At 48.6% G+C, this 8480-nt stretch overlaps 1 protein-coding gene across 5 annotated transcripts in view; it reads right to left on the bottom strand.

Annotated features, from left to right (window-relative positions):
* The window catches only part of Sort1 (sortilin 1), an 81698-nt gene that overhangs the window by 5422 nt on the left and 67796 nt on the right, over positions 1 to 8480 (bottom strand). For 2 of the 5 annotated variants that reach the window (XM_031375180.1, XM_031375179.1), the window contains exons 15-18: positions 7670 to 7859; positions 3785 to 3901; positions 2002 to 2110; positions 583 to 681 (exon numbers count right to left, since the gene is read on the bottom strand). In XM_031375180.1, coding sequence (XP_031231040.1) covers positions 583 to 681; positions 2002 to 2110; positions 3785 to 3901; positions 7670 to 7859 — 515 coding nt within the window. The remainder of the gene's footprint in view (positions 1 to 582; positions 682 to 2001; positions 2111 to 3784; positions 3902 to 7669; positions 7860 to 8480) is intronic. The other 3 variants (XM_031375182.1, XM_031375183.1, XM_031375181.1) reach the window with 2 other exon arrangements.

The raw sequence follows: 8480 nt of genomic DNA, 5'->3' as shown, positions 1-8480 counted from the left end.
CCCCCCCCCAAGATGACAGGGGGCTAGCACACCAGCACCAGGGAATCTGAACTCCAGCGGCCTGCAAGCTATAGTGCAGGGCCTTCAATGTCAAAGTCACAGTGGAAACCTTGGCCACTGCCTCAAAGCAGTCATGTCCAACCTTTTCACATTGCAATGTGATGTTGTCATCTATAAAGTTCATGCTTGAGAACTGCTCAATTGAGTTATGGAAAAAAAAATCACATGAAAAATTCATGTTTTAAATAAGTGTACAATTTTGTGTCGGGACGCCTTTATAGCTATTCTTGGTTGTATAAAGCCCTGGGGCAACAGGTTGGACATGCCTAGAAGATTGCTATAGTCACTGTGACTGTTTCCTGTCCCTCGTTTACAACTCCTTGGAGGATATGGGTGGAGCAGGAAAGGAGACTGTGAGAATGGGGTGCTGAATGAATCTATCACTAGAGGATCATCTTTGAAGATGTGTGTCAATGCTATTCCAGGCAGGCCATTGTATGACATGGAGATTTCTGTTGTTACTACCTTTTGGCTTGTTTTTACAGATAAGCCTTATCATATCATTGTTTTCGTGTAACCTACCTGCTTCTGGGTAGGAGATAGGAAGTGTGTGTTTTCAGTGTATCCAAGAGGAGGCGGAGCTGGATTCTGGGATAAGCTGTGTCCCTGTGGGCGGGAGTCCTGTGCAATCACACACACACAAACACTCTGAGGACAGCTACCAGCAGTCCAGGGCAGGGGTGCAGAGAAGGGGGAACTGCCTCCCCCTTACCAATACACACACCCACACACTCTTCCCTCATTGCCTTCAGAGTCCCTCCCTTGTCAGTGCCTCCTCCCTTTACACAGCAGGGAGGAGGTGCCAGGATTGTCAGGCGCTTAACTTTCCTATTACACATTAGGAAGATGGCCCTCACTGCTGTGCTGCTTCACCGGGAGGCCTCCCTAGTTATCTCAACTCCAGAGCTCCACCAGACAGATTGGTACCACTCTTCCTATGACTTCATGTGAGTCCATTACGACCATAGCTCCGCTTTCATTTTAGCATTCTTGGCATGCGTCAGCACAAAAGTCACTACCTACTGCAGGGCTCTCCTGAGTGTGTGCGAATCTCTAGTCCATGGCCCTTTATCATGGTCTTATTCTTTTGTTATTTTTTTAAATATTTATTTTTGTTTGTAAGTTTTTGAGTGTGTGTGTGTATGTGTGTGCGCGCGTGAGTGTGCATGAATGTGTGTGCACATGTGAGTGCAGTGGCCACAGAATCTAGAAGCGAGTGTTATATCCCCAGGAGCTGGAGGTATAGGGCAGCTGTGGGTGGCCTCACATGGATGCTCTACACCACACTGGGGTCCTGTGCAGGAACAGTACGCACCGTTAAGTTCGAGTCATCTCTCTATCCCCAGTTGTTTGTTCTGGAGACAGTGTTTCATGTAGCCCAGGCTGACTTCAAACTAGCTCTGCAGCCATGAATTTCTGATCCTCCTGCCTTAGCTCCCAAGTATTTGGGTTATAGGTATGTATGGTTGTTCATGTGATACTGGGGACTGAAGTCAGGGCTTTCTGTATGCTAGGCAAGTACTCTACCTACTGAGCTACAGTGCCCTGCACTGTCCTTTCTACTTTTAAACCTTTGGCGAACATGTAAAAAGTTCATATATCATCAGGTGACAGCAGGGATAGTTCAACATGGCTATCCCTCACTCACTCAGCACAACTCTTAAACCTTCTCTCCTGAGTGACTCTGGGCCTCCATGCTGCTAAGACTTTTAGAACTTTACATAATACCGTTTTCTCCCAAACACAGAGCAGCTCCTAGCAGGATGAGCCTGTCACTGGGGTATGGCATGTGATGGGTCCTGCATCCTGACAGCTTCCTGTGCAAAGCTCCGCAGGAGCACTGTGGCCATCCCGTATTGATTCCTAAGTGTCACTGTGGTTCTTCCTGACAGAACGTGAAATCCCACCTACACCCAGAACCTAGGTTTGCTTTCAACATACCTGCTTTGTGGGGTTCAAGAAGTTGCTTGTGCATTTCTTTTTCAAGTCTTTTACTTCTCGGGTTGGATTCATCCCCCCTTGGCACCTGTCTCCTGGGATTTTCCGGTACCTGAAGGGCAGAGGAGCTTGGTCAGAGGCCGGCAGTGGCTGTGTTGGTGTCTGGGGAAGGCACAGAGACAGCAGCCAGGGCTTCTTGGCTGGGTGCCCCTGACCATTGCTTTGCAGGAGCTGCAGCCATGCTGTCTCACAGGCTGGGAGGTATATGGAGCCTCGAAGAAGTAAGTTTATGAAAGTTTCCCCAAATCCCAAAACGACAAATTGGAAGCAGCAGTAATGCCAGGTGAAGGTTGCCTGACAATAATGAAGACTAGAGATGCCTATGAGCATCTTTAAAAGGCACCACCTTAGAGGCCACACAGCTGTTTCTCACCAGCCAAGCTGTAACACTTCTGATGCATGGGTCATGAGGATCACGGAGGCTCTTGTTCATTTTCAGGGGCTTTTGTTTTTAAGACAGGGTTTTGCCAGGCAGTTGTAGTACAAACCTTTAATCTTAGCACTTGAGAGGCAGAGGCAGGTAGATTTCTGAACTCGAGGCCAGCCTGTTCTACAGAGTGAGTTCCAGGACAGCCAGGCCTACACACATAAACCCTGTCTCGAAAAAACTAAAACAAAACAAAACAAAACAAAAAAACAACAAAAAAGAGGGTCTCACTATGTAGCTCTTGCTGTTCTAGAACTCACTAGGTAGGCCAGACAGACCTTGAATCTACAGAGAATGGCCTGCCTCTGCCTCCCAAGTGCTGGAATTAAAGATGTGCGCCACCATACCCAACAATTTTCAGGGCCAAATGGCCAAAACTCAAGTAAATATGCAGGTGACCTTTTGAATGGCCAGCACAACTCAATGGGTAACTTTTTGACATTAAAGGATCTAAAACCTCCAATCTGAGACTTATGGGAGCACCATTCCTGAGCATTTGTGTATATGTTCTGTGAGGAACTATGAAGCTAAGTTATGCATAGCCCATATTTATTCATGCTCACAGAAAGCTACTTCCCCCTTCTTTTCTCAAGACAGGGCTTTCTAAGTAGAACTGGTTGGCCTAGAACTAGGTGTGTAGTACAGACTGCTGTTGAACTTAAGGGGGCCTCCCACTCCCATAGCCTGAGTGCTGGGATAACAGACATGTGCTGCCCCATCACGTTTCATCCTGTCTTTCCCCACAAATGTTGCTAAACCCTATCCTTAGGACAGCAGGTTTCCATAAGCTTGGCCACCTCCTTGGGAAGTCCTGTTTTGCAGATGCATTGTTTTGTTAACTGAAATATGATGTGGGCAAAACGGGCACGTGCCCAGGGCTGGAGGCAGGGAAGATTTTGTGTTGTTTCAGGGCCTGCACAGACTTAGTATTTCTATGTCTTGCTGTCAGGCCCATGTCTGTCCCTTCAGACTGTATCCAAAACTGAATCCTGGAGAAAGCTCATTAACAAGTAGCATGACAGTGGGAGAGGGGAGTCCCTGGGAGAGTGCTGCACTGGCTCCCGTGGAGGCCGTTTGAGTATACAACTAAAGAAAACCAATTTGCACTGGAGTCAATGGTCCCAGGAGGCCAACGGTTGTCATCTGGACATGGCAGATGACAGAATATTTCATCATCACAAAAGGTCTACTAGATGGTGACTCCATGAATGTCCGGGAGTACTGCTCATTCAGAACCGTGTGGCGATACGCTGTGTTGGCTCAGGGCTGTGAGATCTCGCCACAGAGAGGCCCCCTTACCCATTTGTTGTCAGGTGCTCCTCCTTGCCATACAGACAGAACTCTAACTCGTGTCCCTTCAGTTCCGGCTGCTCCACACACTCTGAGGCATTCTCTGGACGGAAGTAGCCAAAGTCACTGTAAAAATCAAACAATAAGGATACTTTTGAAATTGCTTGCCTACAAGCCAGCACGTGCCTAGTAGGTCAAGTGGACGGTTGACATTCCCACTGAGCATGCTCCAACTGAGGCGAGAACAATTGCTGGAAACTGGTTGGGAAAGCTATGTCATCTTTGCAGGGCCATGCTAGAATCTTAAGTGTCTTCCACAGGTCCCTGTGTTAAAGGGGTGGTCCCCAGTATGGAGCAACTGAGAGGTGGGGGAGCATTTAAAGGATAGGGCCTAATGAGACGGTCCCCCTTCCCTACCACCACACCCCCAGGGCTGACTTGCGCTGCCTCACATTTCCGCTCTGAAGTGCTGCTCAGGCCCCAGACACTTGCCTGTATATTAGCACGTTGAAGTGCCCATACCCAAGCATGGAGGCCAAACGTTAATGTCGGGTGTCTCCCTCTCTGCCTCTCCTCATTTTTTTTAAGACAGAGGGTCTTCTCACTGAACTTGGAGCCAGTGAACTCCAGATCTGCCCCTCTCTCCCCATCGCTGACATTGAAGTTGCAGACGTGTGCTGCCTATTGTGGCTGCTGAGGGTCAGAATTCGTAGTCCTCTGCTTGTACAGCAACATGCAGGCCTCTGATCCAGCTCTGTGCCTCCCCTATCTGTTCCATGCCGTCTCTTTGTAGTATCTCTCACCCACCCTCCCTTCTGTGTTCTCCCGTGAAATCCTGCCTCCTCTCCAAGGTTGACCCTGGTCCCACTACCCTGAGTCCTTGCACACAGACTGAGAAAGAATGGCTGGCTGCTCTCCCCACTCGTTAGAGTCTTCTCCGCAGCCTCCACAACCCTAGAAATCATCCCTTATCTTTTAATGGGGCAAATCTCTCCCTCCCTCTCCTCGTCCCCTCCCCCATCTCTCTCTGTCTCTTGGGATTGAATTCAGGGCCTGATATATGCTTGGCAAGTGCTCTTGCCCCGAGCTATGTCCTGTGTCTAGCCATATTTCTTGCAAGAATGCTTTTAATTACCTTATTTTGCTCATTTAGATTGCTATCCACCCCCAAGGCCTAGTGCTGGAGGCTTAACCCAGACCCTCTCACACTAAGCAAACAAGTTACCACTACACCAAACGGCATCTCTAGCTCCTCGTTTATGTTTTATTTTCTGTATTTAAACTTCAACACCTTCTGCAACCTTGGAAATGAATGTCTAAGGCCCCACGAGGCTCACTGGTCTTCAAAGCTAACATTTCCTCTCCTTGACTCCACAACTGTTCACAACAATATCTTTCTTCCACCAGCTGAAAGGGAAATTTAGCTTGAATGGCCTTAACCTGGACTCCGATCTGTATTTTTCTTTTTTAAAATGTAGCTCTTGTAGGCCTGGGGCACACTGTATAGATTAGGCCAGCCTGGAGTTCATGGGGCTCTGCCTGTCTCCACCTTCCAAGTGCTTCTCTCTTGCCACGCACACTTGCGTGATGGCGGTATTTGAGGTGAAAACTTCAAGGAAAGTCAGCCTCCTGCCTCCGCATTGTTGCCTGGCACCCCAAACTCAGAGGTGGCCCAGATATGTCTTCGTACTTGTGTGCTAGGAACTCACCAAGATATCATATTCTTACAGCTAGCAAGAGAAAATTCGGACATTGTTTTCTAACCTTCACCAATGTTTCCAACTATCCTAATTTAATGTTTTAAGTACTAGAGAGTAATTGAAAGGTTTCTCTCACTCTAAGACATTAGCTGAAAGTGTTAGGTCGAGATTCTCCTCTGCCTGCCTCCAGCAAGAACCAGAGAATTAGCATAAGAATCCTCAACAGAGAGGGCTCCACCCCTCTTCCTCCTGCTTCACACCTAGCTACCAGACCCTGCTGACCTGGGTGTGTGGGGGTCGTTTTGCCTACGTGACTTCAGTCTAGCACTAGGGCTGGAAGAAGAAGGAGTTGGACTCACATGCAGGACTAGCGCTAGAACTTAGATGGGCTAGGACTCAGATTCATGCACCCGCATTCCCCCGGGCCCAAGCACTCTGGGTCCGGGGGATGCAGCACCAGTTCAGAGGAGATAGCTGCTACTTTAGACCCAGTATGTTTCAGATAGCCTCAGAGGTACCTCAACTGTTGAGCTGCCAGATTTTTCATTTCTCTTTTACAATGATTGTAAAAGCCTCATGTTATTTTAAAAGAAATACACTCAGATTTTACACCACCCGTGTGTAGTCTGTTTGTCAAAGCCGAATCCCGTGGCCACCTGGCCAGAATCCCTTGTCCTGCGGAACAGGGACCCCGCGAGAAACCCCGGTCCGTGACACTCTCTGACTTCTCACAGCGTTCCTTGGTGTGCTGCTGGGTGTCTAAGCTCCCAACAGTTCACTGGCTTCTACGACCCACTTGGTCACAATACTCAGCTTGATGCCACCTCCTCAACAAGCTGTTCTATGATCCCTGTCCTTTTCAGCCAAAGGGGACCCTTCCCGCCTCATTACCACTTCCTGTGTGTGTGTGAGTCTGGTGAGGGAACATGGAAGAGGCTTCCAAGCTGTGCTGTCTGTCTTATACATTACAGGCCAAGGGGAGGCTCTAAGGTGTGGGGTGAGGACAGAGCTTCCTCACATTAGCATTCTCACATCCCTGCGCTCTGCGGGACCCCAGGCATGTTAGGAGGCAGCAGCTCAGGGAAAGAGGCCCCCAGAAGCCAGGGCAAGGACAAGGCAACCCTTCAGAATGACCCAGGCTTGCCTGGCAGCCAAAGGTGAGCGGAGTGATGTATTTCCTGTGGAAATGAGGATGGGAGGAGCCACACAGGGTTGGACCTGAGTTTCCCTCAGACCTGCATTGAGCTGTTACCTGTAGTTCAGGGGAATATGACAAGGGAACAAGAGTACTAGCTGTCCTCTTTGTCCAAGTGCTTTAGGGACCCAGTTTTACTTCCTGTCTGTCACAAGCAGCAAGTTATTACTTGCAATATGAGGCAGTTCTTATTTGTCCCAAATTTCCTCATTTAAGTGACACTGGCCTCTTGCATATCAACTAACACCAGACCACATAAATAACTCTTGATCCTTGATGGTCCTGAACTTTAGGGAGTACATCCTGGTGGCCTCTAAACTCACTGAGACCTAGGCACCATGAGCACAATGATGTCACCTCTAATCTCAGGATCAAACCACCAACCTTCAGTCCTCAGTCTTGCAGATGATCCAAAACCTAGAGCCTTCCAGAAGCCACTTGCAAAGCCCTATTTCCTCCCTGCCCCCGAGCTACTTTTCCTGTTGTTTTTAGTTTATCATTTTGTAGGCTGCCCTTGCAACCCTTCCTGCTTTTTACATTTTAATTTTGTTTTGAGACAGAGTCTTATGCATGCCAGGCTATTGAACTGCCCCTATCCCCCAAGTGCTGGGATTACCAGCAGGAACCAACACACATAGTTTATTTGATGCTGGGGATTGAACTCAGAGCTTTGTGCTGGGTAAACCCTGTAGCACCTGAGTTACATGCCAGACCACCTCTTATTATTTAATTTTTGTCCTTCCTACCATGTCCACATCATTACTTCGAAGGCTAGACAGTGTCCGTGTCCAATGACTATCCAGAAGGATAAAATTATCTGTTAAATGTTAGTAATGTTTGCTCCCTTTTTTCTGTGGTTCACTTTTGTGGACAGTAGGCAAGAGTTATTTCGTCTGGCGGAAAGGAATGTCAGTATTTTTTAGCTGGATAAAACAACTATTTTTCACCTCCCCGCATGTGGGACAGGGGCTGACAGAGGGATTTGAGAAGTGCTGATACCAGAGGAAGTCCTCCAGGGAACACGGGCAGACGGATGGCTGCTTGGCCACAACATAGTCTCGACCATTCTGACAGACGGATGACTTCCGTAGCCGTAGGAACTGTTCTTTATAGCCCAAAATGCAGCCATCTTTGTAATCTCCAGGGTCTGTGGAGTGTGCCAGCCACGTGGTATAGTCCTCCTCCTCACCTAAAGGACAGGCAGAGTGTTCAGGAGTCGGCACAGCACACAGCCCACCCACAAGAGAGGCGGCTGTCAGGCTCTGGGGAGGAGGAGGGCAGGGAAGGCAGGTGTGCTGTCTGATTCAATCTCTTGCTTCAGTTTGGAGTTGCAAACACAAGTCCCTTTAGTCTAGAGCCCACTAGCAGTTGCACTTCCTCATAGCAGAAGAAGACTAGAAGACTCTCTCCATCTTGCCTTCTTAGGGGGTGGGGGGAGCGGCTAGGAGAAACCTTTGTTTTCAAGTGAGGCTGTACAGGGAGCGCTAGAGTCTTTCCCAAACCAAGAGGCTGCTGTCTGCCTTGATGGCCTGGTCCCTCCATCCCAGGAGCTGCCAAGAGACAAGCAGCCATGTTTCCCATACATTGGCTATTTGTTTAGCATAAGACACCAACAGGAGCCCAGATTCAATGTTACCGTGCATACTTGGCTTCAAGCAGAAGGGAGAATGGCCCCTTACTAGTGTTCCTCTAGAGCCCGCCAGCTCTCTGACTGCCAGCATCTGCTTCTGTTTTAGCATTCCACATCATCTGCTCCTAGGAGAATGCTCCCAGGTTGGAACCTAAAGAGTGTCGCCTGGGTTTTTTTGGT

The sequence above is a fragment of the Mastomys coucha genome, unplaced genomic scaffold (genome assembly GCF_008632895.1).
Source record: "Mastomys coucha isolate ucsf_1 unplaced genomic scaffold, UCSF_Mcou_1 pScaffold16, whole genome shotgun sequence".
Lineage (NCBI taxonomy): Eukaryota > Metazoa > Chordata > Mammalia > Rodentia > Muridae > Mastomys > Mastomys coucha.
This window is presented reverse-complemented; position numbering and strand designations above follow the sequence as displayed.